At 50.0% G+C, this 25,539-nt stretch overlaps 2 protein-coding genes and 1 long non-coding RNA gene across 11 annotated transcripts in view; 1 reads left to right on the top strand and 2 right to left on the bottom strand.

Moving 5' to 3' along the window:
- The window catches only part of SYN3 (synapsin III), a 460,089-nt gene extending 438,475 nt beyond the window's left edge, over nucleotides 1-21,614 (top strand). The window contains exons 9-15 of one of the 7 annotated variants that reach the window (XR_006220212.1): nucleotides 2,518-2,592; nucleotides 6,925-7,027; nucleotides 11,199-11,333; nucleotides 12,173-12,260; nucleotides 18,092-18,383; nucleotides 19,551-19,697; nucleotides 19,951-20,371. Coding sequence is in view for 6 of the 7 variants with exons in the window: in XM_042993111.1 (XP_042849045.1) it covers nucleotides 2,518-2,592; nucleotides 6,925-7,027; nucleotides 11,199-11,333; nucleotides 12,173-12,260; nucleotides 18,092-18,383; nucleotides 18,920-19,142 (916 nt within the window). In the remaining variant the exon portion in view is untranslated. The other 6 variants (XM_042993112.1, XM_042993114.1, XM_042993116.1 and 3 more) reach the window with 6 other exon arrangements.
- Nucleotides 8,968-10,808, bottom strand: LOC122240453. Its single transcript, XR_006220222.1, has 3 exons — nucleotides 10,544-10,808; nucleotides 10,061-10,301; nucleotides 8,968-9,346 (listed from the first exon to the last, which is right to left on the bottom strand). It is a non-coding gene; the product is annotated as an uncharacterized LOC122240453 (long non-coding RNA).
- FBXO7 (F-box protein 7) overlaps nucleotides 13,099-25,539 on the bottom strand; it is a 36,645-nt gene continuing 24,204 nt past the window's right edge. Inside the window, exons 11-12 of one of the 3 annotated variants that reach the window (XR_006220213.1) lie at nucleotides 14,538-14,642; nucleotides 13,099-13,337 (exon numbers count right to left, since the gene is read on the bottom strand). The gene's annotated coding sequence lies outside the window, so the exon portion shown is untranslated. Of the gene's footprint in view, nucleotides 13,338-14,537; nucleotides 14,643-23,557; nucleotides 24,115-25,539 lie in introns of those variants that run through there. The other 2 variants (XM_042993121.1, XM_042993120.1) reach the window with 2 other exon arrangements.

The following is a 25,539-nucleotide window of genomic DNA, read 5'->3' as shown; positions in this document are numbered from 1 at the left end:
TCCTACCATCTGCCATCTATTTACTTATTTGTTTGATCCCAATACAATTGCAGAACCATTAACTTGGAGCCCCGTGGGAAAGAGCTTCATCCAGTGCAGTGCAGTGTTCATGTATGGCTCCTTTTATATCTAGTCATACAACCTCCACTCACAACCAAGGTTACTTGGGGCCGCACCTTACCACCCACCCCCACTCTCTTCAGCAAGGGAGTCAACATCATACATTTGGAATATAGGTAGATTCTCCTGTCGAAGTCCTACATTCCAGCAGGTGCATCACATCTGGACCAACTGACTCTTTTCCCCTAGCCTGTGATGGGTTCCACCATGGAGAGTCATGGTGCAGAGCACGGAGTTTCTCATATATGGTTTGGTGGCTTCTGTCACTAAGTGGGAATGATAATAATAGTAAGTCTTCCTCATGAGGTTTTGTAAGCCTGAAATAAGTTAGTGCTTATAGAGACCTTAGACCCATGTCTCAGACATAGAAAGCACTCACTGAATAGCAACTCTCCCTATCATTATTTTCTTGGAAGGAGAGCAATCTGGCTTGTGTTTCTGCTCCTTCTGGCATTGCAGTGCCTTCTTCTTGTGTCTCTGCTTACTGAAAAACTATAGTAGCACCCACTGTACTAAGATATTTATGGGAATATTTCCTTTAGCCCACACAATATATCGGGATGGAGATCACTCTCATTTAAAGACTCAGAGATATGCATGGTTATGCAGCTAGAAAATGCTGGAACCAAGATTCAAACTTGCATCTGTCTGACCCACATCAGTTCTTACCTTCTCTTACCACCATACAGATCCCACTATACTAACCCTACCATCCTCCAAGGCACATTCCGTGGTTACCTTCTGGGGTCACATTGAGTGAGTCTGGTTTCTCCTTTGCTTACCCAGGGCTCCCCGCTCACTCCTCAGGTACGCTGCTAACCTTACCACCCCTCCACTCTGGTTTCAAACTAGTCCACCCTTCCAGGTAGAGACCAGCCTTAGGATGGGGTCATCTCTGCACACTGAGCCTAGTCCAGTATCCAGGACATAGGGTGGCCCAATGAGTGTTTGCCAAATTGAATTGAATCAAGATGGGCTGAACTGAACTGGCATAAAGGTTATCGATGTCACTGCACCCCTTAGCAATTCTAGCTTCTGTTGGCCATTATAAATTCTCAGCATCTGTTGTCTTCAGAGGCATTTTATTTTCTTTTAGAAGGGTATATTTGTGTAGCAATTCCTCCTCCCAGTTCACCCTTTCACTTTAACCACATGCCTTCCCTTGGCCACAAAACAGAAAACTTCACCTCTGCTACCTTGCTTGCACCCATTTAGGCTTTACTGAGTCCAGATCAGCCCCTGGATATCATTTGTCTCGATTCTTCCCCAATATACACAGTTCCTCACCCAGCAGTTAGTTACTGGGTACCTACTACATGCCGGGTCCCGCTGGACACTGGGGGGAAAAGGGATGAGTCAAATATGTCCCTGCCTCAGGGAAGACTGGACATGAAAGCAGTCATTCCAAGTGAGATAAGCATTACTAAACTTTGGTATAGGCATGTCTACTCTTGTCAGGGAGGTGGATAGTTGGGAAGCCACATACCACGAAACGTGAAGGATGAGTAGGTTTTAGGGAGGCAAAAATGGAGACAAAGACTGGATCAGGCAAAGGGAAGAATATGAGTAAAAGCCTTGACAGGAGAAATCTGTGGCATTGGAGCACTGCAAGGGAGGTCAGCTCTTGCTAGAGCAGATAAGGCAAACGAGGGGCGCTTGGGTGGCTCAGTTGTTTGGGCATCCAACTCTTGATTTTGGCTCGGGTCATGATCTCATGGTTCCTGGGTTTGAGCCCCATGTCTCATCAGGCTCCACGCTGCCAGCACAGAGCCTGCTTGGGATTCTCTCTCTCCCTCTCTGTCTCTTCCCTTCTCCAACTCACACACACATATGCACATTATCTCTCTCTTTCTTTGTCAAAATAAATAAATAAAGTTAAAAGAAGAAGAAGAAGAAGAAGAAGAAGAAGAAGAAGAAGAAGAAGAAGAAGAAGAAAAGGCAAACAAATAGAGAGGGTGTTGAGGCCAGGAGGTCTTCCTGCCCTTCACTATGAAAAAGTGATCACTTCTCTCCATGGATCATTTTTACTACATTTTGGAGCCCTCAAGAAATTCCAGGATCACTAATGGCTCTACTACCCTAGTTCTCCTTTACAAAACCAAGAGGCCAAGTTTTGGGAGATTTCATTTGATGGTGTAGGCATTTTTGAAACTTAACTCTTAGATATCAGAGGTGGCTTAGAAGAAGACAAATAAAGTCCAACAAGTAAAGAAAACAACAGCATAAAGGAAAATTTTAAAAAGGCAAATAAAGCTGGGGACAAGATGTGTACCTAATAATACATGCCATCATGTGAGCCACATATATGAATCGGTGCCTCCTAACAGCCAAAACAAAGATGGAAAGCAGAGCAGTGACAGGTGTCCTAATGCCCTCAGTGTTATTTTTCTGCTACAGGAGAACCTCCATCTCTGGAAACTGGAAGGCCAACACAGGTTCTGCCATGCTGGAGCAGGTGGCCATGACAGAGAGGTAAGAGAGGAAGGAGGTGTAATAGGGCGATGCACCAGCCACAGCAGGAGGTGGGTGAGGGATACAACAGGAAGTCTGTAAGGAATGCCACCTCATCCTCTGGCCAGTGCCTTGCCATGCACAGAGCACTTTCCTGGGCACAACAGCTCTTTATTGCACAACAAGCTGCAGGGTAGATGTTTTATAATCCCACTTTACAGATGGGAGAAGACAGTTCAGAGAGGGAAAGTGACTTGTCCAGGGTCACAGAACTCATCAATGACAGAGCTGAGATGTCTTAACCCCAAGTCCAAGGGTCTTTCCAGCCCTGCCCAGCTACTGCAGAGATAGCAGGGAGTCCTCACCAGTCCCCTCTGTGCTCTCACAGGTACATGAAAGCATCCTTATTAGGGCACCAGAGCTACTGGAATGTCCACTCTTCTTCTCTCTGACTTATCTCCATCTCAGTGTCAGGAGGGAGAGGGTATTTCCAGTGAATCATGAATGTGGTATGTGCACTCTGGCTGAAGGTCCCTCAGGTCTTTCTGCCTGTAAACACTGCTGGGAGCTCCCTTCAGCTGAGCAAGGGCCAGTCACCTACGACCAGGGCCAGCAGCACACACACACGTTCTTTCCTGCAAGCCAGCTGACCTGCGTGTAGGCATGCAATGAGAGTGGATAGAGTGTGGGCTTTGGGGTCAGAAAGATCCATTGAATGAACACTTATTGAGTGCCTACTGCATGCCATGGTGTGCCAAGCACTGAGGAGGCCAAGATGAAAAGATCCAGCCCTTCCCTTTAGAGACTGTGTGACCTTGGCAAGTGTCAGAACACAAACATCATTTGTCAGAGACAAAGGGGGATTTGTTGACTTGTGGCAATGAAAATTCCAGAGGTGCAGCACTAGGTAAGACTTTAAAGCCCATTCTACACACCTCAGTTCAGCTTTGTTCTATGTTGGCTTCATTCTGGACAGTACACTCATTTGGTGGCCCATAGTGGCTCCAGGCTCCCATCCTGAATGTCAAGTCCCACAGGACAAAACTCCTCTTTCTCAGACATTTCAACCGAAAACTGAAATTGAGCCTTATTCACTGATTGGCCTGCCTTGAGTCACATGACCATCCCTGAACCAGTCCCTATGGCCCAGAAAACAACACCGCTGTGATTCAATAGGCCTCTGTCTCCTCTCTGCCCCCTGGAGATTAGGGTGGGATCAGGTGGCTATAGCAGGAATGACTGGGGGAGACAGGAAGGGGTAGGATGCCAAGGAACATCAGGAAGAATAGGAGGGAAAATGAATGTTATGCAGACTAAAACAACAGTCCCGGCTCCCCAATCAAGGTAGAGACAGAGTGTGGTATGTCGGGGTGGAAGCGAGCTTTAGGTGCTTGCAGAGGGAGCACAGAGAAGGGGCACCCAATGCAAGAAGGGGTGAGATCAGGGAAGGCTTCCTGAAAGAGGTGGAACCACAATCCCCTGTAAAGCATGAGTAGGAATTGGGAGGCTTTCCTTCACTTCTCTGTCAGTTATCCATTGAGCACCAGCTGGGAGCGTTATTGAGCTAGGCCCTGGGAAAATGGTGGCAGACAGATGGACATGGTCCCTGCCCTCGTGGAACTTATGGCTCTGGAGCTCTAAGAAGAAGCAGGATGTGAACAAAAGTGACTGGTCCTGTCCCTGCCAACTTATGTTCCCTAGGGTAAGTTAACTAACCTCTGTGAACTTCTGCAACTGTTCAGTGGAGGTAATAAGCCAGAGTGCTGAATGGGAGGGGGTTGTTCTGTACCTAACACAGAAGTGGCCCATGGCAGCCCCAGGTGGCAGTTGCGGCCTTCAATCTTGGAACCCACCTGTGCCAACTAGTCTCAGGGAAGGGGAGAGTGTGCTCATTACCTTGCACAACTGAATCATCTGGTCTGAGGCAATCATTTCCTTCCCCCAGTGAGCATTCATGGGACATCACGGTCCTTTTCTCCGTGGCCTTTCCAGATCGTGAGCCCAGCCTTTCGCCATGCCTCATGAGCTGCTCACAAATCACTCCAGAAGGCCACCATATCCCTAACTGCACAGTTCCAAGCCACTTGAGCTATTCCTTCAAGAGCCTACAATAGGCATGAGTCCACTTAGGCCTGAATTCACTTTACCTTCTGTAAAGCCATGGGCAGTACTCCCAGAACCTGGGACAGAACTCCCCAATCCCACCTCCACAGGGGAAAATCTCTGGGGGCCCATAAATTTCCCTTGGCCCTCTTTCCACCTGGCCTGTTTGCCAGGTAGCCTGACTCCTTGGCAAAACCAATAATATGGCTTGGTTGGTGCTAGTCCCACCTGGCTGGAGGGGACTATGGACCCATGTTCTCCAGGCTCTCCCACACTGCTCCACCCTTGAAGTCCCTTCCTTGGACCTGGGAAGGCGGGGAGTGGGGAGAGCTGTGCCCCATGGGATGCGGCCAGTAGCTATTCCAGAAATTCATCATTTGAAAACAGCCTCTAGAAACCAGTTTTCTACAGACTGGTCTTGGTCCAGACTTCCATCTTCCTTTGAGAAGACACCTGATTTAGGAGTGTGTCTTAGGGCACAGGTCTTCCTAAACTGGAGTTAGCCATTGGTGCCAGATACAGGAACCCTGGTCAGAGAGCCCGGGGAGCTCTTAGAGCTCTGAGGACCAAAGGTTATCCTCAAATTGGGGCTGCACATGAGAATCACAGGAGAAATTTTAAAAACGTATAGAGATTATGCTAACGTAGGGCAGGGCCCCCAAATCTGAATGTTTACTCTGTGTTTGTGTGCTCAACTCTCCTGGCGACCCTGATGCACAACTAGAATCATACCTAGACCTTCCCATTTTTCAGATAGGGAAACTGAGGTTTCAAGAGGAAGAGGCTGACCCAAAACTATTGAGGAAATTAATAGCAAGACCCCAGGTCACTGGTATCCCATGCTGAGGGAGAACAGGCTGCAATGTGTCCCAAGGGAGAGGAAGGGTGGCTTGCTTGGACTGTGAAATCAGACAGACTCTAGGTTTGGAAGCCAGTACAGTGGCTGATTAACCTCTCTGAGCCTCAGTTTCCTTATCAATAAGAATGGGCTAAAGCTTCCTGACAGAGTTGTGGTTGGGGTTAGAGAGAGAAAGAAGGGTCAACCCCCGCAGAAGGCCTGTAGGGGCTCAATAGCCATGAGTTTCCATCCTTCCTTTTCTTTCTGTGATCTCACATGCTCCTTGCTACAGCTGGATGCAAAAACTGAGAGCTAGGAGCCGGGAGATCTGTGTAATCCTGGCTCTATTACTGTCTTGCTGTGTGGCCTGGCCAAGCCACTCTCCCTCTCTGGGCCTCCATGGGCATTGGCGGTTAAGATGAGAGAGTTGGTTCTAAGAGCGCTTCAGCCATGATCTCTCCTCATCCAGGCCTTTTGGCTCAGAGACACAAATAGATCTCAGAGCAGGAGTGCCCCGTGTGACCCTGGAGGGTGAGGAGAGAAGCAAGAACATTGACACAAAGTCCCCTGTGACTCCCAAATCCAGCCACCACAAGGGAAGCCAAGTGCAAGCCCGGGGAAGACTTCTCCAGATACAACCATCCCCTTGTTGCAGGGTCAAAGTCCAGCGTTGAGATCTTTCCCCTGCAAAGCAAACTGGCCTTGCAGCCATCAAGTGGCTGGAAAGGGAACAAAAGCACTGGGTCCAGAGGGCCAGGCCCCAGCCGCGAGAGCAGCCTGCCAGGCTCCCCTGTCTGCCCGCCCCAGGATCTGGGGAGAATGCACCCTTTGTCCCCCCTAGGCTCTCATCTAGCATGGTCGCCGGGGCTTGGAGGGCGGCCTGGGAGGGATTGCTGAGCCCTTCAAGCAGCGTTCCCAAGGGAAAAGGGCTGCAGGAGTAGATGGCTCCGGATGGAGACCGGGTAAGCTCTCCACTACAAGGGAGCCAGCAAGGTCCTGGGGTGGGGGCGAGGGGCAGGTCTCTGAGATCTCCCTCACCCCTCATTCCTTCTTACCCTCATTCTTCCTCTCTCTTGCTTCCTGTCTCCCTTTGTATTCTCTCTCCCTTTCTCTGTCCCTTTCTCTATCCATCTATGTCTCTGCTTTTTTTGTATACCCATTCTGTCTCTCCCACTGCCTCTCTGTCTCCCTCTGTGTCTCTGCCTTTGTCTCTCTTACTGCATCACTGTCTCTTGTTATTTCTGACCATCTCTCTCCATCTCTGAATGGATACATATGTGTCACTGTCTGTACTGGGACCTGTTGGTCCATGTGTCTCTCTGTGTCTCCCTATCTGTCCCTGCCTCTCTCTCTCTGCTCCCTCTTCCTGCCCTCTCCCCCCACACTCACTGTCTGTCTGTCCATCCCTGCAGGTACAGGCTGTGGGTGGACAGCTGCTCAGAAATGTTTGGCGGCCTGGACATCTGTGCTGTCAAGGCCGTCCACAGCAAGGACGGCAGAGATTACATCATTGAGGTGAGGGATGTCCTCCTGGCCTGGTCCAGCTCCTGGGCCAGAGTGCCAGAGGGAAGGAATCCAAGTGTGGTCTCCAGCATGGTTGGCTGTGTCCCAGCTCATGGCCTGGGCACATGTGGCTCCAGAGGCTTCTCCCCCACCAGCCTCACACCCCTCCCCATCTCCACCTGCAATAGCGTTTAGAGTCTCTGTGCTCTGGACATGAAGTTTGACAACCCATGGGCCTCATGGTAGGGAAAGAGCATTACCAAGAGTCAGCAAGACTGTGTCCCATTGGGTCTCTGAAACTCTCTATGTCCAAGCATATAAGAAGGACACACTCCCCTCATCACCATGCAGAGAGTCCATTGTCTGTTCGCTCAACAAACACGTCCTTAGGGGCTCCCCAGGGCTAGGCATGGGTCTGGTTCTGGGGACAGAGCTGTGAACCAGACCGACATGCGGTGTCCAGGCTGGTGGGGAAAAAGGATGAGACACAAGCAGTAGAGGACGTTGAAAGTTAGGAAAGGGAACTCAGGCCTGCGGGCCTGTGAGTGAAGGAAAGACGTAGGGAAATGTCATTGTCAGAGAGAGGCTGGAGACCGGCTGCGGGTTCCAGAATCTGTCCCACAACCCCTGCCGCCCTCCAGGACTGTCACCTACCCACATACCTCTGACCCCATACTCTCCTTCACCTCCGACTTCCTGTCCATGCCTCCCCCAATCCACAATCCCCTCTCTCATGCAGGATCCTCCCTGCCCCATCCCTCCGGGTCCCACAGCCTCCCCCTTCACCCCACCTCCCTCCCCTGTCATGCCTCCCCCCGACATAGCTGTGGCTCTCCACTGCTTTTCTCTGAAAATGCCCCTCTGGCCTCAGAGTTCTCCCTTCTCTCCCCAACTGCTCCCCAACATCTCCACATTCACACTCCCCACAGCCCCTTCCAAGGCTCCCTTTCCATGGCCTTCTCTTCAAACCACAGCGGATGGGCGGTGCTGACACAAGGCCAAGACACGTGAGGGAGAGCCCTGCGGCCACCCCCTCCCCGGGTTGTGGGCGGCTAATGGGAAGCACATGGCTGGGGTGACCACAGGAGCCAGCCAGTCCTCTGGGCCCACGTGCCTGCCACTCCCCCGGACCCGCAGCACGGCAGGCCCAGGTGACCCCATGGGTGGGAGTCCCGCTGTTTACTGCCAGCCATGCCAGGAGGGCATCCGCACCGTGCTGAAACTCCTCCAGTAGCCCCTTCCCAGAGGAGGCCTTGGAGGAGTCAGGAGCAGTACTGGTGTGCAGACTTGCTTCTGAGCCAGGCTGCATCCCGGAGGAACAAGTGCCCCGCCTTCCTGAGGGTGCCCTGGGAGCTTTGGACCAAGGGTGGACGAAGCGCCCCCCCAGCCCCAGCCTGAGAATTTGCATCTGTTGAGACCCTTCCTGTCCCTCCTGCCTCTGCATCAGCTCACAGGGACCACCAGCCATGAACTCAGCAGTGGCACTCAGTCATTCATCCATCCTCCGCTATGGAGCTTCTGTGCGGGGCACGAGACCCCAAGCCAGGTGATGGGGATAGAGCAGTGAACATGGTAGCAGGGACCCTTCCTCCTAGAGCTTCCATCCAGAGAGGCGACAGCAATCGTGGAGGAAGGACTCCTTGACTCCCCTCCCCTCCCTCTTGTGAGCGTAGCCCCTTTTCTCCCGCATTCTCTCTGCCCTGAGAGCTCTTGCCTATCTTGAGTTTCCTCAACTTTTGTTCTTAGGAAACAAAAGTCTGTACTCGTGGGCCCAGGCTCCCTGCCTCCAGACATTCAGAGGGTCAGGGATGAAAGCCCTCTTACATTTTTTTTTTTTAAAGCAAAATTAGTGGGTTTGGACTTTAAAAAACAAGAAAACAACTTCTCACAATGTTCCAGGAGGAAAAAAAAAAACAAAAAACATGACTTTTCAGATTGTTTTTTCTCTCAGAAACATTGCAGAGTTGTTTCCCTTGCTTTTGGGTTTACAGTGGGGTCAAGGGAGACGAGGAACTTTGCTACCACGGAGACAAAAGGTATTTTTCCCCAGTCGAGAAAAAAAGGCAGAAGAGACCCAAAATACTGTTTGCTTCAGCCACCTCTGTGGTGAGAACGTGAAGTTTGTACTTCATGTTTTATGAAGATCCTCACAGTGAAACACTCGGGGGAAAGACCCTTGAACTTGTCCTCCATGGCCTGTCCAGGGAATGATATTGCTCGCTGGAAAAATGTTTCCCTGGGGAGACCAGAGTGTCCACTTCCTTTGGCTTTGTCCACCATGGGGATTCCAAAATGCTCTGACCTCAGGTTCCTTGTGGCGGCTGTTTTCCACTGCAGGGAATGTAGGAAACAGAAACCAGAACAGAAAAGGGTGGGTAGGGTCAGGGGGAGAAAGGACAGGCCTGTGTACATTTAGACAGACTCCACAGTTAGAACTCAGTTCAGCCCACATAGACCGAGAGGCTGTCTGTGTGCCGGGCACTGAGATCTGGGATGCCAAGAACTCAGGCCCCAACCCACAAGGAGCTCAATTTGAGGACAGTTTTCAGGACTGTGCTAGAATCAACATACGCATCCTTGAGTTTGCTTTTCAGCTTCCCAACCACAGTGGGTACTTTACACACAGAGCCCTAAACGTCCCAGCCGGAAGCATCTTCACAGACCCCTCAGTTTACAGTTGAGGAAAACATGGGCCCACCGAGGAAAAGTGACCTGCCTAAGATCACACAGCAAGTCGGTAGTAGAACATAGGCTCAGATTCCAGGTTCCCATCCTGATTTTCACCCCAGAGAGCTAATTCAGTGCTCAGTGACAAAGGGAAGGACTGTGGCTTGTTAGTCCTGTGTCCTTGAACTTAGTACTTCTTTGACCCTCAGTTTCCTCATCATTGTGATGCAGATACTAATAGTACTTGCCTCCAAGAGCTACTCTGAGATTTGTATGAGATCCTCCACACCCGGTGCTTGGAACAGTGCCTGACACATAGTAAGTGCTTAATAAAACATAGTACTTATTAGTATACTTATCGTGATGAGCAGGACTTACTGCAAGGATCTTTCATCCCTCCACCGTAGTCGTTATTGAGGGCATATCTGTGGAACAGGACACAGGGCCCATCCCTGACCTCAGGGACTCACAGTCCAGTTGGAGAGACACAAGTAACCAGGAGATGTCAGCACTGTGGGTGAGCTCCCCACCGGGGCAGCCAAAGTGAGGACAGCGGGAGGACAGATGAGCAGCCGGTCAGAAGTTACTCAGAGAGAGGAAGGGCTTAGCTGGGTATTCCCTGAAGAATGAGAAGGACTTAAGTAAAGAGTGAGAGGAGAGAATGGTATACACAAGGACCTGGTCAGAAGAGAGAACCTGGTGAGTCCAGAGCTTGGGAAGAGGGGAAACAATGCAGTGCATTTGGTGGGCGTGGGATGAGTGAACAGGCTAGATTCCTATAGTGGAGGAAGGGAGAGAGAGCCCACCTAGGCCTCACTCCCCTTCTAGACCTTCTACAGCTGCCCGTGCCCAAGGAATCACCTGGATGGTTGGCCTGTGTGACTTTGGCCAAGTCCCTTCCCATTGCTAGGCCTCAGTTTCCCCATCTGCAAAAAAAAGCAGGATGAGCAAATAGGATCTCTCAGGACCTCTCTCAATAGAAGCACTTTGCTTCCTTTGAGAAGAAGGCCATTCCCTCCAGGCATATGTCCTCCCAGAGCCTCTGAAAACAGGCCTTTCCTCATTCCTCTTCTCTCTGAACCCTGGGTCAACTCCAGCCCATGTCATTTTTTGGTCATAATTGAGCCCCCACCTTCACTGCTTCCGGCCTTGTGAAAGCCTTGACCTTGGGCCAAAGTTCAGGAGGTCAGCCCCAAGCCTGGGCAGGAGCCAAGGTGGGAAAAGATGGGGCGGAGACTGGCTCCCCAAAGAAAAGAGCAGAAAAGGTCAGCAAAGCCTTCCTGGCCCTTGGTCACATTTCTGTAGCCCAACAAATGTAGGCTGAATTGAACTGGATCCAGAGAGTTGATTTAGACTGAACTGCAGGGATCTGGGTGTCTCCACAGGAATCATTCCCAGCTGGAGGCACTGGGCTGGGTGTTTGCATGGACAACATCACCATCTAGTGGTCACTTCTGTCCTGAGCCGTGCCAGCCCTTCTGGGATGCACTGCCCCAAGCCTCCTTTCTCTCTGCAGGTGATGGACAGCTCAATGCCCTTGATTGGAGAGCACGTGGAAGAGGACAAACAGCTGATGGCCGACCTCGTGGTCTCCAAAATGAGCCAACTCCTGATACCAGGGGGCACAGTGCCCTCGCCCCTGAGGCCTTGGGTGAGGTTTCCGGGAGCGCAGGAGACATCATGGCCATGAGAAATGCTGGGCTGTCTGGGAATGGGGAGCCCCTGGATCCAAAGGAGATCCCCTAGAATGGAAGCACTCTGGGGAGAAAGGAATGGGGTGTGGATGGAGGCTGGGCTTGGACAGCTTGCACCCTGTCCCGGACAGGGGAGTTTGGGGGGGCTCCGAGGAGACCTTCCCCCATCCACCATCAGAGGGAGGAAAGCCTTGTCACAACCACACTGGTGGGCAGAGATTATGAACATAAGAAGCCAGTTGTCCCTTCTGTGCCCTCATTCCTGGGCCTGCGCAGGGAGCAGCAGGCGCGTGTGGGTGTGTGCGTGCACGCACGGGTGTGTATACACACGTGCCCTTTGTGTGTTCCCAGGGCCCCGGTCAATAGAGACTATTGTGTCTTCTGTTTCTCCTTGCCCCAACCTCGACAAGCTCCCTCGATCATTCTCCAAAGAATTTGCTAGCTCTCAGCTTTCTGGAAAAGCAAATCTCAAAACCTGCTTTTCCCCACCCCCACCCCTCCCCCACAAAAACAAATCCATGATAATAGCTGTGGGAAGGATGGTTCTACCGGAGGGGGTTGCTGGCTGGGAAAGGGCATGGGGTAGCCATCTCCACTGGAGGTTCTGTCCTGACTCGGGTGGTGGTTACACAGATGTATACACATGTAAAAATCCGCTATGCTGTGCACTTAAGAATTGTGCACTTTATGTAAGTTTTACTCCAATAATAAAAAGATCTTTGTAAATCCTGCCCTCCCACCCGGGAAGCAAATGGCTGCGGCAATCCCAACAGGCCTCTCTTCTCTCCTGCTCTAGGCTCCACAGATGAAACCAGCAAAATCGCCGGGGCCAGCCCAGCTGGGACCTCCACTTGGACAGCCCCAGCCACGCCCACCCACACAAGGTAAGCCCCATGACAAGTCAGCAAGAGAAATTATGTAGTGAGGATGTCCAAATGCACTGAGGGATCCATGTGTGGTTTCCAGAAGGTACTCTGGGAAAATCCATCCTAACACTTTATCCACAGAGTATGTGTGCTCACTCTGTGCGCAGAATGAGTGAGAATGTGAGGTCTGTCACCCCAATAAGTCAGGAATGAAGAAGGGAAAGACAGGTGAAGTCACTGAGTGCTTCATAGGTGCCAGGCACTGTGCAAGGGACTTTCCCCTCTATTTTCCTTTTTTTTTCTTTTTTATCTCCCAATCACTCCCCAGTGAAAACCATCAGTATTTCCTTTTTGCAGAGGTGAACATTGAGGCTTTGCCCAAGGAAGCAGGAGAAAATGCAGGTTTACAAATATGGCCTTTCAGATCTTTGAACAAGCATCTGTTTCTTTTTTATAAAAAAAAATGTTTTAATGTTTATTTTTTGAGAGAAAGAGAGAGACAGAGTGTGAGCAAGGGAGGGGCAGAGAGAGAGAGAGAGAGAGAGACAGAATCAGAAGCAGGCTCCAGGCGCTGAGCTGTCAGCACAGAGCCCAACGCAGGGCTTGAACCCACAAACCGTGAAATCATGGCCTGAGTCAAAGTTGGACGCTCAACTGACTGAACCACCCAGGCGCCCTGCAGGTTTCTGTTTCTTAGCCATCAGTGGTACCTGGTTGTAGATTTATGAGCAACCAGCCAGAGTGAGAAAGAAAAACGGAATATTATATATAACTGTTTATTGAAATTATTCTTCCTCAAAAAATATTCCAGCATTACTGTCTAAATGTTGCCATTTATTAGAGAATGGGTGAACTATTGATGAGTTTATGAGAGGAAGCCGTGGCAATAACTGTGTCACAAAATGTCGTGACCTGGGCGTTCTCACCTGCGGGGCCCGGAGAGAAGACCTGCCCACCGCCTCTCTTGCAGTCAGAACCTTCCAGACGCCAAACGCGTTCACTGCTCTAGCGCCAGCTCAGATCTCCAGGGCAGCTCTACAGCAAGAAGCCCGCCAGGCAGTTTCACGGCAATCTCTTTAAGAATCTGCTAGGAACCTACCAGAAGAAAAAGCTTTACTCTCACATTTTGTGGCCTTTCCAGTCGCTGTTACTAAAGTAACATATTCATTGTTTCTTAGAAAAATCGGCCTTGGGCATTAAATGGCTTCCTCTTCCACAGGTCTTAAAGCACCCCATCCATCCTTCCTGTGTCTGCTTCTCTTCCCAGAAAAGCAGAAGGTATTTAAGAAAAGGGAAATTGTGTAACTTACATAACTGTGTAAATGGACATGGGGTTTCTTCTCTAGGCAGATAAATGTGTTTTTGTTTTTAATGTTTATTTATTTTTGAGACAGAGTGTGAGCAGGGGACAGGCAGAGAGAGACAGGCGGGGGTGGGGGGAGACACAGAATCAGAAGCAGGATTCAGGCTCGGAGCTGTCAGCACAGAGCCCGGCGCTGGGCTTGAACTCACAAACTGCGAGACCATGACCTGAGCCGAAGGCGGACACTTAACCGACTGAGCCTCCCAGGCGCCCCAACAAATGTGGTTTTGAATCCACCTCTACGTCTCAGTACCTTTGCGGTCTTAGGCAAGTTACATGCTTTCTCTGAGCCTTGGTTTCCCCAGTGATATAACAGCTCCCTCGTTTAGTTATGGGCAGCTGTCCAAGAGATAATGTAGGTGAAGCACTTAGCAAGGTGTCTGGCACAAGGGAATGCTTAGTAGGTGTTAGTTCTTACTACTAATAGTTTACTATTAATAACTGTGACTTTTACTGTTAAAAACTTACTATCAAAAACGTGTCTTATTAACAATTAAAATATACATGCTGCTCTTAATGATCATTACCATTAACAATCCTTATAAGCAGCCCCAATGCCCTCCTGCCTGGCGATAATTCTATCATTATAAGTGTTCAAAAATGATTTATTCATCCCGCTGCCCGGCTCCTGGCTGTGCCTCTGCCCTGCCCTCTCCTTTCCCGCTCTGCCCCAGGACTTACTTTTTAAAACACATTTGAACAGAGCACTTTTAAAACAGAGAGCTACTGTATTCTGGTTTCCTCTCCGGCCCAGAGTACAGACATGCTTGATAAAGAGATATTATTTTAAGGGACATGAGGCTAAACACACTATTAGTGAGTTGAAAAACAATCCATTTAAAGCCAATTAAGATAATTAAAGCAAACGCTCATTGGATTAACACTCAGATTAAAAATAACAAGGCTAGTTAATTAACTTGTTTTGAACTCACCGTAAAAAGTGAACTTTTCTTTTAGTGAACCTCATAATTTTTTAGCACCAATCCTGTGCTTCGGCAAATACTTTCTCTGTATAAGTCAGTGGTTTTCTGTATGTGCTGAAATGAAAAATACAAAATTGTTTGCTTCGCCAAGAAGCTGAAAGAAATAACTACAGTGTCTCTTGAGGAATCCCAGGTGGATAATAAGGACTCACCAAAGAGTTAATAAATGAATGAACGAGGATCCAGATTTTCCAAGATATTACTGGCCCTGGGGTAGGAGAGAGGACAGGGAGAATGAAGTTAAAAGTAGAAAACAGATGTTTTCTTTGACCTGCAGTGGGGTTATTTTTATGTTTATTTATTTTTGAGAGAGAGAGAGAAGGAGGGAGGGGCAGAGAGAGAGAGAGAGGGAGACACAGAATCCGAAGCAGGTTCCAGGTTCTGAGCTGTCAGCACAGAGCCCGACGAGGGGCTTGAACCCACAAACCGTGAGATCATGACCTGAGCCGAAGTCGGACACTTCACCAACTGAACCACCCAGGCATCCCCCCGCCCAAATTTTTTTTTTAATGTTCATTTATTTTTGAGAGAGAGACAGAGGGTGAGTCAGGGAGGGGCAGCGGAGGGGGGTCGGTACACAGGATCTGAAGCAGGCCCCAGGCTGAGCTGTCGGCACAGAGCCTGATGCGGGGCTCAAACTTACAGACTGTGAGATCATGACCTGAGCCAAAGCCGGACACCCAACCGACTGAGCCACCCAGGCACTCCTAACCTGACACAGGTTTCAAACATAGAAGAGTAAGCCAGCATTTAGAAACCAGGAGGTTTTGCACAAATATTTCCATTCCCAGGTTCTCTAGATAGAGCAGAAGCTCTAGAAACAACGTGCCTGTGTCCCTCCTCAGCAGCTGCCTGCTGACTTGCAGTCACTGGGCTCCCGTGAACGACAGAACTCTGCCATTCGCCTCCGGTCCTGCTCCTCCCTGTTGTCTCTTTCACAGGGCTGTAGCATCAAGTGCAATTTTCTTCAGCTTGTGCCTCTTTAAAGTTCCCTGAACTGTGTTTTTATCTCAAGGAAAAAATGTTAAAGCCATATGGTTTTTTGGACACCTGCCTGCTTCGTTTATTTATGTACCTGCCTGGCCCTATAGGTGTTTGAGATCAATGGGTTCTCCAACCCACTGGGACATACAGCGACAAAAGCGGCGAACAGCAGATCAAGGCCACGTGCAATCAGTTGCTAAATCGATACTTCAGTTCAATCCAACGTAGAAAGTGCCGCATCAGCCTCGCAAGAATGTTCACATGGGGCCGGATGTTCGGCGGCTGGTCCGAGGGCCTCATTTTACAAGCCAGGGCCCAGGAACCAGAGAAAACTCAGTCAAGTTAACGCAAGACAGCAGTTAAGAACTGGGGCTCCGGGAGCCAGTATGGTGTAATGTGCCAGCTGCGATGATTGAGGGCAGAGGTCAGCGGAAGTCAAGTCCCCCCTCCTCCTGCACCTGGCTCAGAGATGTCCTCCCCTGGAGGAGAGCGCCTTTTTTCACTTGCACAAAGATGTGAGGACTCAGGGCCACCCTGCATAGCATGGTTTTGTGATTTTTGTTTGGGGTTTTTTTGTTTAAGGAAGAAAGAGAAAATGAAACAGAGCTTTTGAGTCAGAGGGATGCAGGTTTGAATCTTGGCTCGTCCCCTTACTGGAAGTGACACCTTGAGCAAGTCGCAGCGTATCTGGGACTCAAGTGGGGATGATGATAATGCCTAACCCACAGCACTACTGTGAGGAGGCCGAGCCCAAGGCCTCAGACTCAGGTGTGCTCAGTAAGACTTGTAGAAATCAGCATGAGCAAAGGGCCACAGACACAGGCTCCAGCCCCTCTGAACTCCAGTCTCCTAACCTGTCCACAGTGATCTCAACAAGCACAGCAGGGAGAGCCACGGGGTACCCCGTTCTCCCAGGAGCAGGTCCCAGTCTGTTTTGGCAAAATGCAATTCACAGCAGCCCTGATGCTCAGGCTTCGCAGATGAGGAGAGAGCGCCTTGCTTGGAGCCTTGGAACCCTGCTCGAAGTCATTTCTGGGTGGCTAAAATGTCCCCAAGCCTGTGATGCCCCTTTGCTTATAGGTGAAAGTCTCCATGCTCTGTGCGGTGAGAGGGAAAAGCCAAGACCCCTGTGAGCTCTTTGCAGCTACTCTTTTCTCGTTAGGAGACCTTGAGGAGGCTCAGTTTCCAGCTCTATGTGACAAGAAGGATGGTATCTTCCCTACCAGCCTCTCTCTAGATCAAATGACATATTGCCTTTGAAAGTTCTTAGAAAAGTTTAAAGAGCTATCAAAAGGGAAGGAGTAATCTATTGTCTCAAGAGTAATGCATCTTCAGTGTGGAAAACATCCGTGAGCGAAAGAAAGAGAATTAACCCCACCACTTTTGTAATCATTCAGCACTGACTCATTACTCAAAGCGTGGTGAGCAGAAGCATCACCTGGGAACTTGCTAGAAATGCATAATCCCAGACCCCACCTGGAGCAGTCTGCCTGGGTCGCCATAACAAAATGCCACAGAGTGGCTTCAACAAAAGACATTTATCTTCTCGCAGTTCTGGAGGCTAGAGGTCTAAGATCAAGGTGCCAGCAGGGTTGAAAGTTCTCTCCATAGCTTGCAGACAATGCTTTCTCACTGTCTTCTCATGGCCTTTCCTCTGTGTGGCCCCTGGGGTCTCTGTCTCTTCTAAGGACACAGGTCCTATTGGGTGAGGGCCCCACCCTTATGACCTCACTTAACAATAGTTAGTTCCCGTAGGGCCCTGTCTCCAAATACTGTCACGTTGAGGATGAGGACTTCAAAATATGAATGTGTGTGGGGGGGGGGGGATGTGGGGGTACACAATGCAGTCCACAACACTCTCCCGGACCTACCGTATCCTAATCTTTATTTTAACAAGATCCCCCCAGTGATTCATGTGCACGTTAAAGTTAGAGACACACGGTTTGAGTGGACAACTTTCCAGTCTTTATTTTTTTTATTAATTTTTTAACGTTTTTATTCATTTTTGAGAGACAGAGTGCTAGCAGGGGAGGGGCAGAGAGAGAGGGAGACACAGAATCTGAAACAGGCTCCAGGCTCTGAGCTGACAGCAGACAGCCTGATTCAGGGCTCGAACCCACGAATCATGAGATCATGACCTGAGCCGAAGTCAGATACTTAACTAACTGAGCCACCCAGGCACCCCTCCAGTCTTTATTTTTTACATAGCTATATACATATGTGCTAAAATGGAATAAAACCATATGTTGTTTTGTAAACTGCCTTTTCTGTTTAGCAGTATGTATTTAGCATATATTATCAACACTGTTCTATATCATTTAATATATGATAGCCACAGGGTATTCCATTACATGGATGTATCTTAATGTTCCTGATCAGTTCTCCGATTGGGCACTTACACTGTTTTCAGCTTTTCGCTGTTATAAAAAAAACTGCAGTGAACATCCTCGAAGCAATATTTGTGCACAGCCATATTTATCTCAAGAAAAACTTGAACGTAATCATTTTTCTCCCTGTAGGGGGCCCTCGCCAAACTCAGTCTCCTCAGCCCCCGCGAACCGGGAGCCCCTCCCAACAGAGGCTCTCCCCGCAAGGCCAGCAGCCCCTCAGCTCCCCGTCGGGGTCTCCACAGCAGCAGAGATCGCCAGGCTCACCACAGCTGTCCCGGGCATCCGGCGGGAGTTCTCCAAACCAGGCCGCCAAGCCAGGCGCTCCCCTCGCCTCACAGCCCCGGCCCCCCGTTCAAGGCCGCAGTGCCTCCCAACAGGGGGAAGACTCCAAGAAGCCAGCACCACCCCACCCTCATCTCAAGTAGGTGCTCTGGGATCCGGCAGGGTAGAGGGTGGGGTAGGGGTGCGGGCAGAGCTTGGCTGACTCAGGGGCTCAGAGACCAAGGAAGACCCGCTGAGGCCTCACCCAGACTGTCAGTGGGTCGGAGGATGGAACTTGGATGGCAGGCAGGGCCCAGGAGGTCAGAGTACAGCTTGGCTCCCACCACGACCCTCCAGATACATACTCATCAGTTATCTCTTGCCACATAACAAACCTCCCCCAAAACCGCAGCTTAAGCAAACGACCATTTTCTTCGCTCATAATTTTTGGTCCAGCAATTTATTCTGAGTCTGGATCAGCTGGGAGATTCTCCTGCTGGTCTCTCCTGTGGAGTTGCCAGGTAAAATACAGGAGGCACGGTGAGATTTGCATTTCAGATAAGCAATGAATAATTTTGAGTATAAGTATACCCTCAAATATAGCATGGGAGATACTTAATACTGGAAAAAGGATTTGTTTTTCAACTGAAATTCAGATTTAACTAGGTATCCTGGACTTTTATTTACTAAATCCAGCAACACTACCCTCCTGGGATCATTCAAGTGGCTGCAGTTATCTGGCATCTTAACTGGGGCTGGATGGTCCAAGATGGCCTTCCTTACCACACATCTGCTGTCAGTGGGGCCTGTCTCTCCACAGCCACCAGCTCCGGCAGGCTGGACCCAACTTCCTCGCATGGTAGAATCCCATCCCAGAAGAGCAAAAGTAGAAGCCTCAAAGGCCTGGGCCCGGCTTTGAAGCCACACAATGTCATTTATCCCATCATGCGTTTTGGGTCAAAGCAACCTATGTGGCCATATAGACTCTTGGTAAGAGGGCCTCCAAAGCACATTGCAAAAGGCTAGACCCCAGGAGGAACCACTGCCGTCACGTCATGTCTGTAAACGACACATCATGACACACACCCGTCCCCTTCCCTCTGAAGCCCATCTCTCGCTTTGAGGTCAGAGAGTCCCAGCTGTGTTTTCTTGGGAAAGCCCCTCCCTTCCTTCCTTCACCGCCAAGCACTAACGTGCAGAAACAGAGCCTCGCTCCTAGCACCCACTGTCCGCTTACCACCTGCCAAGCACTTCACTTGGTTGGGGTTTTTTAATTCTCACAAGCATAGGGGTTAGTAACTATTACTGTCCGCATTTTACAAACGAGGAGGAGATGAATTGCCGAAGCTCCACTGTTGGTGAGTAGAAGAGCTGGAATTGAACACAGGGCACTCAGCCCACGGATCGGGCTAACCAGGATGCTTCTGAATGGGTGATGCATTCACACGGTTCAAAGATCTACACGACATCAAAGGTACACACTGAAAAACCTTCCTCCCATCTCATTCCCGGCCAGTGCTCTCCGGCCCCCTGCTCCCCAGGGGTGACCACATTTGCTAGTTCCTTGTGTATTCCTCATGCAAGTACAAAAACGTATGTTGCTTCCCTCCCCCACTTTTGACAAATGGCAGTACTTACTATCCACACCATTCTCCTTGCTTTTTACATTTAACAGTAAATCCTAAAGCTCATCCACTGCATCCATTGACATTTTCCCCTTTTCACAGCTGTATCGTATGCCACTGTATAGTTGTACTGTGATCGAACCCACCACAAAGAGAAATTTGGTTGGCTCTTACAGAGAAGCCGGCGGCAAACAACCCTGAACACACACTGTTTGTCAGGTGCATAGGCTCAGCTGTGGAGAAAGCACCAGCGATGATATGGTAGGATCAAAGGATGAATGCATTTTCCATTTGATAGATATTAGCAAGTGTCCCTCCAGGCAATATGGCATCGTGGTTGACAGCACAGACTCGAGTCAGACTGCCTGGGTTCCAATCCCAGCTCTACCACTTAAAAGCTGCATGACCTCAAAAGCATTACGCAACTTCTCTGTGCTTCTACCTGTATGGTGATGGCAAGACCATGTGTGGATCTCTTAAGCTTGGGGCCTATGTGTATCACCTCTTCCTGTGTCTATCACCTCCACTAGAATGTGAGCCTCCTGAGGGCAAGGCCCGAATCACATCCCTCTCCACAGCCCTGTCACCTAGCACTAGGTTGGCACAAAGGTTCAAACAGTGGACACCTTGAGAATCCCGAAGCAGGCCAGAGGCTGCAGCAAAGGCTTCACGGGAAAGGCAAGAAGTGAAGCCCAGAGTGACAGAGAAGAGGCCTGAGGGTGGGCTAGACCAGCCCTCCGTTTTTAATAAAAATTTTTTTAATGTTTATTTTTGACAGAGGGAGAGAGAGAGAGAGAGAGCATGAGCATGAGCAGGGGAGGGGCAGAGAGAGGGAGGGAGACACAGAATCCGAAGCAGGTTCCAGGCTCTGAGCTGTCAGCACAGAGCCCGACGTGGAGCTCAAGCCCACAGACCGCGAGATCATGACCTGAGCCAAAATCGGACGCTCAACCGACTGAGCCACCCAGGCGCCCCAAGACCAGCCGTCCTTTTTACCGATGAGGTGAAAGAGGCCCTGAGCAGTACGCCACCTGCCGAGGCCAGAGGGGTCAGATGGCAGGGCGGGGTCCAGAACACGGGCCTCCTGATTCCCAAACTCGTGCCAGAAAGTACAGGAGGAGCAGCCACCACCCGATGCTGATACAGCACTTTACGGTCGGCCCCACAGGTTTGTGCGCGGAGGCACGAGAGTGGTCAAGCTGCTGTCTAGTAACACCTGCCAGCGAGCAGCCCGGCTTGCTGGAACGAATGTGATCCTCGGGCACTCCCCTGCTACTCACTGAGAGCCCCAATTTCTGTACCTAAAATTGGAGAATACTGATAACCACCTTGCAGGTTAAAGAATGTGTGTGATGCAGTCAGCATCATGTAAGCGTTGGGATGCCAGGTTTCCGGTCATCCTATCAGCGTGATGACTGGGCTCACCCAGCTTGGCTTCCGGGCAAGCCCTGTGACTCATTTCCCAGGCCTTGTCACCCCCAACCCCCTTTGCCTTTCTGTTTCAGCAAATCCCAGTCCCTGACTACCAGCCTCAGTACATCTGACACCTCTCAGCGCGGGACCCCAAGTGAAGACGAGGCCAAGGCCGAAACCATCCGCAACCTGAGGAAGTCCTTTGCCAGCCTGTTCTCTGACTAACCTTGTCCGGGCTGGGACAGGGGAGTGCTGTTACACTCTCCCTTTTCCTGCCTCTCTTCCTTCTCGGCCTTGGTTCCCGATGGGAACAGAATGGAGGGCCTGAGAATATACTCTCTAAATGCCTTTGATCCAGGAACTGAGTATCTATATATGTTCCCACCTCCCTTGACCATGACATTCCAGCATCATCGTCCGAGTGGTGGGCCTTTGAGAGCCTCCGGGTTCATCAAATCAGGCCCTAACGGCATCACATCACCCTGCCCACCCAGATGCTTGCTCCCCTGCCTCAGATAACCAAGTGAAATGTCTGTGTGTGGCTAGTTTTCACATTTCTTGTTAGTGTTTTGCTCGCCTTCAGGCGAAGGTCCCCTCCAGGCCTTGCCTCACCTCCATCAAATGCAGACACTATAGTCGGACCTCAGCAACATAGGAGGCAATAATCTTTTGACCATGTTTTGCAAACAAAAGGAGAAAAGCCCAGCCAGGGGAACATACTACCTACCCATGCTAGCTCCATCCAGGCTCGATCACCCCTCAGACCAGAAAGGCAAAGGTCCATCACATGTGGCTCCCAGTGGGATCTTAAGAACAGTGGAATGAAATCAGATCCTGTGTAACAAGTGGGGCCTTTCAGAGCTCAACAGAAATGGAGAGGAAATCCTGAAGTGCTGCTCACCCCCAGATTGGACAGCCAAGAGCAGACGACAGTTCTACGAATCATCCCTAGTTCCCAAAAGAAGATGCCCTCAACTTCCCAAGGAAGGAGTCAGGTCAGGGTTTCTCCACCCATTCTGCGTTACACCACCAAGAACTCCCCGAATTCCCGCCAGAAATGTTCCCTCCTCCAGGACATATGAGGAACCGGAGAGAATCAGGAGATCAGTAACACAGGCTGAGAAAGCGAAGTGGTGGTAACTTCCAGGTTGGCATTTCACCAACGGTTTACAGCAAGGCTTTGGTAGGTGACTCAGGTACAAAAGGGTCCCATGGTCAAACATGTTTAGGCAATACTTTGTATTTCTTGTTTTGAGATGGGTAGTACACATTACGTGTCAAAGGCTCTTGGAATTCCTGCAGTGAAGAAACGAGATTGAACCTTGCTTAAGCCAAGCTTACTTCACAGAACAAGTGGGCTACAGGGCTGGGCAATGCCATGACTCCCTTTCCAAAGCTTTTTCCCTACATCGGACTGCTTCCCATGACCAGATGGGGTGCAGGGCTGCCCCCAAATCACCACGTGCCCGGTGCTAGAAACATTGTAGGTGCCAGAACCAGCCCCCTGGTCCCAAAAAGAGCCCAGGACATTTGAACGTAGCCACCACACTCTCCCCTTACAGCCTACATTGCGACTTGAGGCATGTCTCTCCCTCCCTGGTCACAGAGGAGAGAGGGAGGTAACAATGAAAGTGTCCGTGGCGTGGAGCTGCATTCTGAATAAAGGAGCAGGGACAACTTATAGGGCAAGGTGTGACATCATGGAGGCATGTTTGGGGAGATCAAGAGCATAGGAAACACCTAAGGCAGCCACTGCTCTTGTACATTGGAGATTAAGGTCGGAAAAAGTCAAGGTCACCTGATTCTCACATAGTAATAAAACACAACTGGAAACACACAACAGAGTGGTCATAGGCTGGACAAAGTTTCTCAAAGCGTGGGCACAGCTAGCTTCAATTCAGAGCAAAGGAGGCAGAATTCTGGTCATAAGGCCCAGACCCTTGTCTTTGTCAGTCTCCCCAAGTATTTTGCATGCAAATTGAAGTTAGACCAGCAGCCCTGAGCTGAGCTCAGTGGGAAGGCCCCCTGCATGAGCTCAGTGTTGGTATGGGCTCTTTACAGCCAGGCACCCACTCCTTCGCTGAGCAAAAATTCGTGGCTCTGCCAACTGTGACTGCGCGGCTTAACATTTTCCCACTTTCTTATATTCTGTCCCTTGTCCCTAAAAACTTCTCAACATTCAAGCTGTAACTCCCAGATGCTCCCACTACAGTAGCACAAGATTTTTTTTTTTAATCAGGCCAGGCATCCTGATATTTATAACCGTGCACACATGTGATCCGTGGCATAACACTAGTTTATAACCGGCACATTTGAGTCAATTTCCCCACTGGTCTGAGTGTGAATGTAGAGAACAGGAATGGTCTTGCAGAGACCATAGACCCCCAAAATGGACTGTTGCCACACACAGGCTAACACGTGTTCCTTCCAAACACTTAACCTTTAATAGCTGTGACATTTTTGAATGGGAAAGGGCAAAAAGAAGGGAGTAAAGGAGTCACTCTATAGAGATTCTGACAGGTGGTTTGGTTTTTGCTTTGTTGCACAACTTTGACCCAAAGAAAGGCTGGCATTTGCCCTCCAGGCTGACTTGGTGAGGCTGAACCATGGGTGCCAAGGGTGTAGCACAATGAACGGGGATTTAAGGATGCAGCTTCAGGGGACACTGCCACCAGCCAGAGAAAATAACTCGGTCCAGGTCTTCCCCCTCTCACCATGGCAAGATGGTGCTGTAGTTTAATTAGGTGTGAAGTCAGCTTTCCAGGGACACTGAATATGCATATCCTCGCTCCTCCATGGCCTCTCTGTGTTCTCTCCATCGTTACCGCACTCCCTCCTGACGATCAGTCCCTGCTGGTGGGGCAGGGAGGAAGGGCCTTCACTCACATGGTAACAAATACAGTGGCACAGCCCAGGAGCCTAAACACCAGCTACCTTCTGAAGTTTTCATCGGAGTCTGCAGTGGAAGGAGTTCATGGGGTAGGCAAGCCGGCGTGGGTGTCTCGTGAATTTGCTACGTGAGTCAAGCACAGGGCACATTCCTTGGCACACAGGTGTTCAGGACATGTTTTAGGTTGGCCTTCCTTGAAAACTAGGAAACTAATGAAATGTACACAAAGTGTTCAGGCTGGAGAAAAGGGCAGTCTTTACAAGAGTGTCAGTGTGAGGAAGTCACTTGCCCAGGAACAGAAGTGAACCCATATAATAGTAAAATGAGATAAACTGAAGAAAATCTACGGCGTTTTTTTGTTTTGTTTTGTTTTTTTTAGCCTCAGAAAGAGGTCTCAGATTCTAAACTGAGTGTGAAAAGGAACGGAGGTGAGCAGAATCAGGGGGGCCATGAGGCATCCCCCGTAGTGCACTTGACCATGGAGGTGGGGGGCCTCAGAGCCGCCACGGCTGGGAGCCAAACATCAGCCTCAGTCAGAAGAGGCTGTGGCGTGGGCCAGGACGACGCCAAGGCTTGTACAGCAAAGACCCAGGGCCAAGGAGCCCCTTCCAGACACGGCACACAGCACACACCAGAGCTTCACAAACAGCCCTGGCCCGCAGATACACCGCCTCCTTTCGGAACCCGGCCCCTCCCAGGTCTGGGGAGCAGACAGCTGGTGTTTTATTCAGCTACATAAAGCAGGTCAGTGGTTCGTTCTGCTTTCAGTGCTTAGCGCTGGTGAAAGGTCAGAGTCAGGGTTTAGGCCGGTTAAGTCAGCCTGGCAGATCCAAGCAGTGGCTGAGTTATATGCAGGAGTAGCTCAGGGCCTAAGAGCACTTTTCTCATATCGCATGTTTTTCTTTATCCTGGAGAGCACGCCGGCTGGTTACTAACTGTCCCCGACTCCCACACAGTCACTGATAAAATTGAGACTTTGAGTCTAATATTAAGACTCTAAGAGAAGGCAGCCACTTGGAGTTTGGTTGGAGACAAATTGGAAGTTTGGGCAACAAGCAAGTCAGATTGGTCCATTAACCAAACACAATGCATAAAGGGCACAGAGCCTCCCTTGTGTTTCCGCAGACAGAATATGCAGCCCAGCTAGAGGAGACTGGGACTCTTAGATGCTGGGTTCAGAGCTCTCTCTCTTTCTCGATTGGCCCCAGCTGAGAGAAAGACGAAAATGGCTGGGACATGGTTCTTGAAGTCAGGGGGGTGTCCCTTGAAGGGAAGACCAATCAAAAACTGAATGCTCCTTCTACAGTGCGTGTGCGTGAATCTTTTAAAATCCCTTTTGTTTCCCATCATTTGTGTTTTGATTGGTCCTCCTGCTTGTAATTTCCGTT

This window comes from Panthera tigris, chromosome B4, assembly GCF_018350195.1.
Source record: "Panthera tigris isolate Pti1 chromosome B4, P.tigris_Pti1_mat1.1, whole genome shotgun sequence".
NCBI lineage: Eukaryota > Metazoa > Chordata > Mammalia > Carnivora > Felidae > Panthera > Panthera tigris.
The sequence above is the reverse complement of the archived record's forward strand: the minus strand, read 5'-3'. Positions and strand labels throughout refer to the sequence as shown.